This window comes from Aythya fuligula, chromosome 15 (assembly GCF_009819795.1).
Source record: "Aythya fuligula isolate bAytFul2 chromosome 15, bAytFul2.pri, whole genome shotgun sequence".
Classification (NCBI taxonomy): domain Eukaryota; kingdom Metazoa; phylum Chordata; class Aves; order Anseriformes; family Anatidae; genus Aythya; species Aythya fuligula.
Window position 1 is genome coordinate 3,988,403 of NC_045573.1, and position 10,873 is coordinate 3,999,275.

At 52.5% G+C, this 10,873-nt stretch overlaps 1 protein-coding gene across 1 annotated transcript; it reads right to left on the reverse strand.

Annotated features, from left to right (window-relative positions):
* Positions 1-1,665: 1,665 nt before the first annotated feature.
* Positions 1,666-10,627, reverse strand: AP5Z1 (adaptor related protein complex 5 subunit zeta 1). The gene is made up of 17 exons (XM_032198032.1): positions 10,584-10,627; positions 10,326-10,463; positions 9,774-9,960; positions 8,441-8,582; positions 7,556-7,668; positions 7,215-7,383; positions 6,754-6,894; positions 6,350-6,387; positions 6,101-6,263; positions 5,610-5,788; positions 4,994-5,136; positions 4,030-4,173; positions 3,765-3,876; positions 3,283-3,380; positions 2,966-3,098; positions 2,572-2,786; positions 1,666-2,294 (listed from the first exon to the last, which is right to left on the reverse strand). Exons 1-17 carry the CDS (start codon positions 10,622-10,624, stop codon positions 2,024-2,026), a joined length of 2,427 nt encoding a protein of 808 aa, XP_032053923.1. The 5' UTR covers positions 10,625-10,627; the 3' UTR covers positions 1,666-2,023.
* Positions 10,628-10,873: the final 246 nt, after the last annotated feature.

The following is a 10,873-nucleotide window of genomic DNA, read 5'->3' on the forward strand; positions in this document are numbered from 1 at the left end:
CCAGCGCAGGCACCCAGCTCCGGGGTGGAAAACGCAGCAGCAGGAGCGGGATCCCAAGCAGGATGCCTTGCTAGGAGTCCCTGGGGCCGTGCCCGAAGCCAGGTGCCTTTCTGCTGCTGGGCTACAACCACACTGCCCCCACCCAGGCGGAGGGATGGGAAGCAGCTTCAGCAAAGGGCTGACACCACCAGCAGTTCCCCGAGTGCCGGGGAGAAGAGGGGTGCTCTCATCCTGCCCCGCACAGCAGGTTTACTGCCCGGCTCTGCCACCCTGTCTCCTACCCAGCCCAGAGCATCTCAGCAGTGCGTGCTGCAGCCAGGCCAGGCTCCCTTTGGGAGGTTACGAGCCCTTTAGGAGGTCAGGATCCCTTTGGGAGGTCAGGCTCCCCTCCAAGTCCCAGCAGCAGTTCTGCAAACACAAACCTCAGCAGAGCCGAGCTGGCAGCTCCACCGTGCGGCTGCCCGGTCCCCTGCACACGCAGCCTCCTTCCTGCTGTCCTGTGCGTGCTTTTAGCGACATTAACGGGATAAACCCGACCTGATTTCCACATATAGATGGATGGCGAGACCTAGTTTAGCTGAACCCTATTAAAACAGCCTGCCATAAAGCCCTGCATCACACCCTGCACTTAAACCTGCGTGGTCCAGGCTCTGGCAGCAAATCAGATATTAAGGTGGCATCTCTCAACAGCTCTCTGAGGATTGTGATGCTAAAAAGGGGATGCTTAGAGTGGCTGGCCTTAATTAAACCTCAGATATTTCACTGCTAGAGTTTGGTTTCAGTGCTTAGCCTCGCACTTTGCAGGAGAGAGATGTCAAAATAATCCATGCAGGGAAAAAAACTCCACATACCAAATCTGAACGGAGCCTGGCCTGCCTCTTGTAGGGCGAGATGGATGAAGCACCTTCACGGAGACACTCGTGCCTTGCTGCCCTGCTAGGCTGTGCTTGTGCCACCCAGCCTGGCTCCAGCAGGCACTGAAAACACCGCACCACTTGGCCACTGACTCAGCTGCAAAGGCTCAGGGCTCCTGGTGATTCACTCGTCTTTGAATCGAGTAGGCTGGCCTGGATACCCTCTGCAGAGCTCGGCAGGAGCCCTCCTGAGGCCCGTGGAGCAGGAAATGGGTTGCCTAGAGCCCTGGGGAAACTGCATGCACTCCTTACCAACCTCTGCCCTTGAGCCAGGGCGCAGGGAACACCTGGTTTGCACTAGACAGCATCAGGGCTGCACCCTGACCAGTTCTGGTAGTACCAGAGCAAAATCCTCAGCTCCCCATGGAGCGTGACTCCCCGGGCACACCTGGAGGCTGGAAACAGCCCCAGAGCTGGATGTTGCTCACAGCGCAGTCAGGTACTGACACAGCCTGTAAATAAGCCCTGCTATTTACTGTTGTGCATGAGAGCTTGCTTCTCCTGGGAGGAGCAATGGGACCCATCTACTTCCCTGTTTGTTAATACTGTACAGCTCTACCGTGTATAAACTCCTTGTGCAGATACAGAACGCAGCATGGCACCTGTGCGACATGGGGCTGATGTACACTACGAAATGCTCTTGGTGTCAACAATAAACTGGATCAGTAAATCTCCCTGAGCTCCTTGTCTGGTCCCTCGGATTTCTACACGTTCGCTGTGACAGTAAGACAGAAGCCAAATGAGAGCTCACAACAGATTTAATGAAGTCACTTCTGCTTCCCCCACCTCACACAGGAAACGTGCTAGCAGGGAATTAAGGCAGGCACTCTCACTCGCCCCATTCACACAAATCCACTGGTATTTTCAATCCATACTGGCCAAGGAGAGGTAGGACAAACACAGGAGGTAGAAAAACAAGAAGTGCTAGAAGAGAGATGTACAAACAGGCTCAGACCAAAAAAGCGGCCTCAGCTCTACTTATTCCTGGTTCCTGTTTCACACACAATCATTGTTCCTCATTCCCAGCTCAGAGCAGGGCCTGAGCCTTGAGTGTTGGCTGTGTCAGATCAGTCACAGATGAGGTTGGAGCTTCCCAGCAACCCCAAACCTCAGCCTGACGCAAAGCCAGGAGCTGGCTCGAGGAGCCGGGTCACTATTCTCAGGGCAGAAGGGAGGGTGTCATTCACCTCCTTCTGAAACCGGCTGCGGGACGCATCCACAGATGGCGTGAAGACGAACTGAGCCACGCTTGGCATTTTCAGCAGGTTCATCAGCTCAGTTGCCCGGGTAAGGATCTCCTCACGGTCCTCCTCACAGTACACAGAGGTGACAGCAGGGCTCTGCAGAAACGTTCTCATCTTGGCCAGGAACAAGGACACTCTGCAGAAGAGAAGGACACGAACTCAGCTGGCAGGATCTTCACACCCTGCGTACCCCAAAAGCTTATTGAAGGCAAACACCAGAAGCCAACCACCCCTCCTGCTGGTGCACAGAGCGTTAAGTCACCAGATGAATCCCACTTCCCCAAACTTTGCACTTCCACAACTTTTTTTCTCAGTCCTCTTTTAGTTTCAGGTTCCATCGTACAACACTGGCAAACATCTGCGCTCGGACTCATCAGATCTGTGTGTTTCAGCCCTTTGCCCTCTGTCCTCACCTGGGGATCAAGTCCTGGCTGCGAGCTGCCAGCTTGGTCAAGGCAGTCATAAGGACAGTGATGGCACGGGGAGCATAGCTGGGGATGCTGGCCAGTGGTCGGACCTGGGTGACCTCAAACAGCACGGCCTCAAGAGTCTCAAAGAACCTGTTGATCTGCTCCACAGTGCAGCGCTTGTCGTAGGACACAGACATGTACTCTCCGATAGCCCAGACCTGAAACAAAGGTGAATGTGCTCAGGGAAAAGCACAGGAAATGGGATCTTATCATTTTTAGGGAATGGCAAATCAAAGTATCTAATGCTAGGACAGAGTAGAGGAGGAAAGGGAAGGCAGCCAAGAGACTGCACTGCAGCTGGAGCGCCCTGGGGCAGATGCAGGCAGGCCCCACTTACCACGTGGGTGAAGACAGCCTCCTTGTTCTGGATGTTGCTGACAGTCCCTGAGAACTCCAGAAGCTCCTTGGACAGTTCCACAATGAGTGCAGGGTGCAGCTTGCACAGCATCACCAGCTGCGAGCTCAGCACCCTGGAAGAGAAGAGACAGAGAGAGCTCAGACCATGGGATCCAGCAGGGCTGAGGGGGTCCCACTTTGCACCCTCCCCAGATGAGCCTCAGCAGCAACTGAAACAGCTCCTGGGCTGTCCTTGGAACCCAGGCCACAGCCAGAGGGAGGGCTGAGAGCCTGGCCATGCCTCCCTTTTCGTCTCACCTGTGCACGTCATCTTTAAACGCTGGGATGTCGTAGAGCTGGTCGCTCCTCTGCAGCAGCAGCACCACCAGCTGGTTTATCAGCGGACCATCTGCAAACTGAGAACAGCCCGTGCTTCAGCAACACCAGTGACTCCCAGCAGCCGAAAAACAAACTAACCAGCCAGAGAAGACTAAGTTAGCACAGAAATAGCCTGATTTAGCACGAAGGGAGCAGTGCACAAAGGCAGCCAGGCACTCACTTTGCACATGCACCTCCTTTACAGCAGCCTGAGAACAGTGTGAACACTGCACTGTGAAGCTTTTCTGCTTTCTGGATGGAGTGAGCAGCTCAGTGTGGGTCTAGGCTAGAATTAGACCATCCCATCATCCCCTCATACATCTCTCGAAGTTGCAGTGTCTTAATGCTTTTGTGTCTGTGACTGTTCTTCATGTAACAAGAAATCCCCACAGCACACTTGGGATTTCCCCAGAAGGGCCTACCTCTGCCACCACACTGAAAAAGAGCTCCAATAAGACAGGAACGGTATCTGCACACTGCACAACCCTTGGGCTGCTGGCCAGAGATCCCAGCAGCTGCCGAAGTGGAATCAGCCTGTGGGCAACAAAAAAGGCCTGTTCCCAACTATTCTTCAGGTCTCTCTTCCCTACACCCCCACAAAGCCTTTCCCAGCACTCCCAGAGCTGCCTCCTAGACCTGGAAAGCTGACCCAAACCCTCGTGGCAGTCCCCTGGATCAGCCTCCTACCTCTCTGGAGAGTCTTCAGGAGCAGACTCGATGCGGAGGAGGTACTGGAAGGCACTCTTGTAGAGGGGATGGCGAAAGGCCTCCAGGCAGGTGGCTGGCTTCACAGTGGGGTCGCTGGAAGCCCTCTCGGAGGCAGAGGTCGACCTAGCAGGAGGGAAACACAGAACGTGATGAATTGTGAGAATGATCCAGGCTGCAGCTGGATCATGAACTGTGGAATAATACCCTTAACACTGCAACAGGGACAGCAGGTTGGTCTAATCCAGGCACCCTGGAAGCCAGAGAACCAGAGTGTCTGAAGTGATGAGAAAAAGTCCCCACACTGACCTCAGAGCCCTGGACTCAGGCAACAGTTCCAGAACTGCTTCTGTATCACTTCTGGGAAACAGGAAAATGACACCCTGCACCCGCAGGCACCAAAGCCCACCAACTCCTTGCTTTTTGGATGACTCCCTTTTCTAAGCACTCCAGAAGAAGCTGCTAATGACAGGGAAGAAAATGAAGAGCAGAGATACAGACTCCTCCACTCCGTAATGACTTTAGAATGAACTTCTGTCTGCCTCCAGGAGAACAGAGCCACTAAAAAGGGTTAAGGGCAAGGAGGGAAAAGTAGCTAGTCCACACCTCTGTGTCAAGGCAGTGGCGCATGCAGACACTCCAAGCAGCACAAGGCAACAGTTTGGAGCTGGATATAGAGAGGGGAATTACAACTCCCTAAGCCTCAGAGGCAGTCCAGTATTAAAGAGTAAGAGCTGGTTAACCTCTCTTCCCATGCACACCACATTACTGGGAAAACTGGGCTGATGCCTGTGCAGCTTTGTGTTAACCTGACTACAATAAATTCGTCTCACTCTCTGACAGCAGCAGCCAGAGGGCAGCTGAGGCTCAGAGAAGAGTGTGGTCAATGTTAAGAGTCTGATTAGCAAGTGGAAGAGAAGAAGAGAGGAAGAGAAGGTAGTGTTACCTCATCTGGACATCCAGAGCTGCTGTCAGACAGGGCAGGTCAAGCAGCAAATGGAAGATCTCAATGGCTGTACCTGCATCCAGCAGAAATGGGAGAAGGTCCACAAACTCAGAGATAAGAGGTGGGCTGTTCCACGCCAGGAACTGCAATAAAAAAAGCAAAAATGTTCTGTACTGTCCCCTGTGCTTCACCATGCAGCCCAGACAATTCTCAAACTGTGATTAAAAGGGATGGGAAAGGGAAAGCCACTTCTGAAGAGCAAAAACGGAGAAAACTAGGGATTCAGTGAAGAGCTGGGGATGTTACTGGTGGCTCACCACATGCATCTAGCAGCTGATTCAGAGGCTGCCAAGCTGCAACTTTTTGAAGTTTACCAAAAACAAACTGCTGTGTCCCAACTGTGCTCACTGCTTGTAATACTAAACCAGACTCTCCTCTCCTGGCAGTGCTAATCACAATCAGAACCCTCTTTCCACCTCAGACTCACGCTTGCTTCTCACCTCTCACAGAGGCACACAGCAGGCTCTGGGGTTTGCTGAAGGGCAAACAGAAGGTTCTAGAGGCACAGAAGGGAAGTGCAGCAGGCTGTCTCCTGCGCTGTTCCTGCAAACTGTACCTTAAAGAGGTTTGGGAAGCTCTGCCTGAATATGCTGGAGGTCTCAGTGAAGAGCCGGCTGTTTTCTTTGCAGAACAGGACAAATTCAAAGGCCAGGGATGCGTTGTGGAAGAGCTGAGCCGGGATATCAGTGAATAAGTGTTTGTAGATTGCATCCGAGTCCACAGCTGCCATCTCACCTGGGAGGATACAGCACATTCCTGAGCACAGCTCACCCAGCAGCCCTGCCAACAGGGGCTCTAGGGGATATGGAAAAGCTAAGTCTGGAGCATGTTTTTCTTAAAAACCAACAAAAACAACAAAATAAAGAAAAAGAGCCAGACACACACAGAGGACAGCCCAGCTCCTGGGTCTTCAGGCATGGGATCACCCATCCTACAGTATAGCCAAGGCTCAATTATGACCTCTGGCAGCCAGCAAACTGCCAGGACAAAAGGCTGTGCTGTTAGAATGCTAGATCTTGGAAGAGAGGGGAAGAGCTGATGGCTCACCGTGATTCAGGAAGAACTGGGCAATGGGCAGCAGAGCCCTGGCATAAGTGGCATCGCCGCTGATCCTGCTGTGCAGGACCTTGAGGAAGGCAGCCGCGCGGTACACGTAGGAGGAGTCCTGTTTGCAAATGATGTCCATGATGGTCACCGCCTCAATGAGACACTGCAGGAGAGCAGAGAGCCAGGTCAGAGTGGGGGAAGCCATGGCACAGCTTCCCAGAGTTCCAGCCCCCACCTCTGTGTACTTACAGCTTTCTGCAGGTCTCCATCAGCTTTCTTCAGGGCCTCTGCCAGAGACAGAAGTCAAAGTTCAACTCTGGGTCCAAGCAGCAATATGAGGCTGTCAGTTTGAGCACTAATCCAAATTTCAAGATAGGTGGGAATACGTACTGATCCCAATCCCTGGCTAATAAGAACCAGGCTCTACAGCCCCCCTGCAGATCAAGGGTTGGAAGCAAAACGAGGGCATTGCCTCTAAATCCCTCCCAAAATCCCAGCCCGGGGATGGTCACTGGCTTGCACCAGCAGCTGCAGCCAGTCCCTTGTCTCCAGCCTGCCTGTGGGCTCCAGGGAGTGAGATCCCAGCCCACAGAAGCAGCAAAGCAGAAGCATTTTCAACAACACTACCAAAAAGGCTCCAAGGCAAAACTCACGCCTGTTGCTCTGCTCAATAAGCCGCTGGCAGTACTCGAAGGCTTTCTCCCGGAGCCGCTCCTTCGGGGGAAGCAGGTGACTGGATGTGGATGAAGCTGAGACCATGGACATAACAGATTTATCCATTTCTGTTCTGCCACCTACAGAATAAACGTTACCACATATCAGGTCCCATCACGGGCACTGTAGCTCGCTAGCTACTGAGCAACAGAGAGGGAGCTGTCTGTCCCCAGGTGCACTGAGAGGTAAAGGAGGCTGGGGTAGAAGGTTTTCTCACAGGAACAATAAGGAGATGTTGTCTTCCACCCCCTGGGCCTTTTTTCTCAGGGACCCATGGCATTTTGCCTCAATCTGGCGAACCCACTGAGTTAGCAACCCCTTACAAAAGGGTCGCTAAGGATCAGTCAGGGGGTTTTGTGATATTCCTTCCCACATTGGTCTGCAGCCCTTCAGCTCGTACCTGAACTGGGTGCGTTCAACCCCTTGCCCCCGTAGCACAGCAGCCACTTCCGCAGCATGGAGAAGGTCTGCATGTTGAGCCACTGGTCCTCTGTGTAGTGCTGAGCCAGCGAGAGCACCGTGAAGAAGTCTGTGGCAATGGCACCATCCACCTCTGTGACAGGGCCAGGCTGGGAGAAAAGATGCAGCAGGTTAGACCCACAGGGAGAGACCACAGGAGAAGGCAAAGAAACCTCCTCTGAGCCCTTCTTTACCAAAAGAAGTTGATTTGGGGGACTTGTAACAGCAAGCTGCTGACTAGAAAATGCCTGTATGAGGTAACAGCAGCAATTCAACACTGACCTGCCTGGTTCTGGGATTGGAGAAGAAGCCTCCAGAAGGCTGAGCGACTCCTTGCTGAATGCTTGCATACCTCAGCCAGTCGGCCATCTTTTTGCTGACTACATTGGTCTGCTCTGTATGAAGAAAGTCACAAGGTCATTGCTAAGACCAAGCAGAGAAGCAGCCTCTGCAACACCCCAGCCGCTGCCCTTCAATTGCTGTGGTTTTTCTCCAGCTTAGACCCGTCTCTGATCCAGCTGTCAGCAAAGAAATCCACCCCAAGGTGGATGCCCTACCCTCCTCACACCACTTTAGAGTCCTGGTGTCCTCTCCCTGCTAGCCATGTTATTGTTTTGTCTGTTTCCTCAGAGAAAAAGTCAGGGAGGAAGTGCTGGAACCAAGGACTTTTGGTACCAAATCACTCCAGAGATGGTTTTTCCTTTGTCTCCACTCACAGCTGTTATTAGGACAAAGGTGCATAAACACTGTCAGACCCATCCAGACAGCGGCTGGCTTCACCTCTGCAGACAAAGGCAGAAATTCCTCACACAGGACACACCGAAGCTAAAGCAGATAATCCTGCCTGCTCAGCCAGCTCTTCGGGACAGCCACAGTTTCACACACCTGCGGTATCTGAAAACCTTGCCTAGGGTACAGCTTCATTTGACACAAATCTGCACAGAGCAGAGACTCTGGCCCCTGGAAGGAATCCAAGCAGCTGAAGGCCCAGCCCAGTTTTTAAGGGGTGGAATGTACCTCCCCCGAGAAGTTCACTTCCCCTGTGGCAGAGATGTCACTTTTAACAGCCGTTTCCAAGTCCTGCTCACATCCAAAGCCCTCAGAGACCCTTCTGATCACTCCACAGATCACTGCCAGACAGCAGTCCCGGGTCTCCTATATATTTACCTTCAGTTAGAGCTTCTGGTGAAAGACTGATGACGTTGGACAAGATGGGAAGAAGGTACCGAGAACTCTGACCCTCGGGCAGCCTTCCTTCAAGGACTTTTACGACACGCTGCCCCACAGCAGCCACTTCAGCCTTGTTTCCCTTCAAAGCAAAGCAGAGGTAAAGGTAGGCAGGTGATCTATCGGTGCTAGAGACCAACACTACATAAAACAAAACTCTTTGATCAAGTACCAATACCGGTGTCAAAGATAAAAAGAACTCACAGGCTATTTTACCACCCATTACAGAGTTCTTCTGCAATGTGAATCCACAGATCACAGGGCGGGAGAGTACTTGGATGGAGCAACATGCCTGTGGACAATCATCACCTCAAGTGGAAATTAAAAACTGCAGTGGATGTCCTCACATTAAACGCTGCTCTGAGCCATCGTTTTGAGAGCAGAAAGCATTAACTGCTCCCCAGGTGGTCTGTTTGCTAGCTCAATTGTTAAGTCAGGAATTTATGAACAGAAAATGGACTGCTGCAACACATCAGAGGACTCTCTGCTCAGGCTGTATCCTCACAACGAGGAAAATAAAGCTGTTATAGCTGTGGTTCTGAGGCGCCATCAAACCCTTCTGTCCAAGACGACTTTGTTAGCGATGACAGGTGGGCTCAGCCTTCCCAGAGATTTTCTTTCCCTGCAAATGTCATCACGCCAACAAAAAGTAAACCTTCTCTGCTGCTCAGGGTCTTGGACAGCTGGTTGCTGCAGGCAGTGAACAAACACCAAACTCCGACACTCCCCATCTAATAGCCAGATCTGTACCTGATTGCTAGAAGCAATTAGGAAATTACAGGCAAGCTTCCAGTGAGAAACTTCATGTCAGAACCTCATCTATGACTGGGGCTACTTTATGTGCTTCTCCAGCAAATAGGTGGGGATAAATTGATGAAAGAAACGTACAGACAAGGAATTTCAAGGTTTGTGGATCTGTGCAGTGAAGGAAAAAGGACGAGACAACCTCTCCCCACCCCACAGATATATTGCTGCTACCTATTGCAAATGACAGCGCTGCTTATTTGTGTTGCTGACACATCTCTTGCCCCTAGAGACTGTGTAATTTTAAGCAGCCTTTGTTATCAAATACTAGGAGGAAAATAAAAGTGCCCTTTTTTTTTCCCTACACAAAGCGGAACAATTAAGTTCCTTAAATGAGCACAGAAATAATTCTGGCTTCTCCTGGGTACTTTCAACTACTTTTCATTCTCCTTGAGCTCAACAAACAAGGAAGAATCAGAAAACAAATCCATATCGATGAGGGAACACTTCTGGCTTGCATGTCATTTACCTGAGCCAAAAGGACGGAGGACACCAGACTCAGGAGCTTCGGGTCTTGAATGTTTTCACAAGAGAGGCTCAGGTCATTGCACGGCGACATCTCTCTCAGGATGGCCGCACATAACAACTGAATCTGCTCAGGACACTTGGGGGAGCACAGCACCTTCTGCAGCAGGCCCACAATCTCGCCATCTAGGCTGCAACATCACAGTAACGCATCAGTGCAAGGCAACAGATTGATACATTTATTTTGTGAATATTCATGGCCTTGGGATGATCTCCAGTGACTGAAACCCTGGTCAATGTGTTAATTATTATCTTCACTTCAGAATTTTGTCCCTTCACGCTTGAAGGAGCGCAGGGACACAAACGCTCGCTTCACACACTGCAAAAGGTTGTTGCTTTCTAGTTTGTAATGGGAAAAAGCAGCCAAGGAGGCTTTGTTTTCACACCAAACCCAGTGTTTTAAAACCAGAGAGCGTGTTTTTTGAAGCACCAGCCCCTTGTTTTGTCCCAAACCGTAACGTTTGGCCTCCAGAGAGCCGCTGAGGCCCGCACCGACCTGCGGGGGTACTTGCTGGCGGCGACAACAAGGTGCAGCCTCTGCAGGCAGGCGGCGGCCTCGGGGCCCGGCTCAGGGCCCTGCAGCTGGGCGGCGACGCGGGCGGCGAACCTCTGCAGCTCCTCCGGCTGGGCCTCCCTGCGGGGGGAGAGAGCCGACAGGGGGGGTTAGGGCCGAGCTCTGGCCCTCACAAAGCCTCACAAAACCCGGGGACCGTCCCGATTCGTGCCCCCCTCCCCCAAACCGTGCCGCCGGTACCGGGCCTGCCTCAGGAAGCTCTCTGCCGCCGCCGAGAACATGGCGGCCGCCCCGGTCCGCGCCCAAAGCGGCCCCCCAGAGGCGGGAGGTCCGCTGCGGATGGCTCCGGGGGGACGCGGTGCTGCTACAAAGGTTCCGCCCCCGAGCGAAGGTTCCGGGGAGGTGGGGGGGTGCATTGGGAGAAATAACGCTGAACGACCCCAAAAGGGGTGATGGAAAAACGCACTGTGTAAATTTGTTTGGAGATTATGTTGGTATTACTCCCCAGGTGGGAGAAGGGCAGCTCTGGG

Coding starts and splice junctions, on each gene's coding strand:
- AP5Z1 (XM_032198032.1), bottom strand. CDS start 10,624: ATGTTCTCGGCGGCGGCAGAGAGCTTCCTGAGGCAGGCCCG. Junction 8,583..9,773: donor CCTCCGTCCTTTTGGCTCAG/GTAAATGACATG, acceptor TTTGCTTTGAAG/GGAAACAAGGCTGAAGTGGC. Junction 6,895..7,214: donor GTTGAACGCACCCAGTTCAG/GTACGAGCTGAA, acceptor TTTATTCTGTAG/GTGGCAGAACAGAAATGGAT.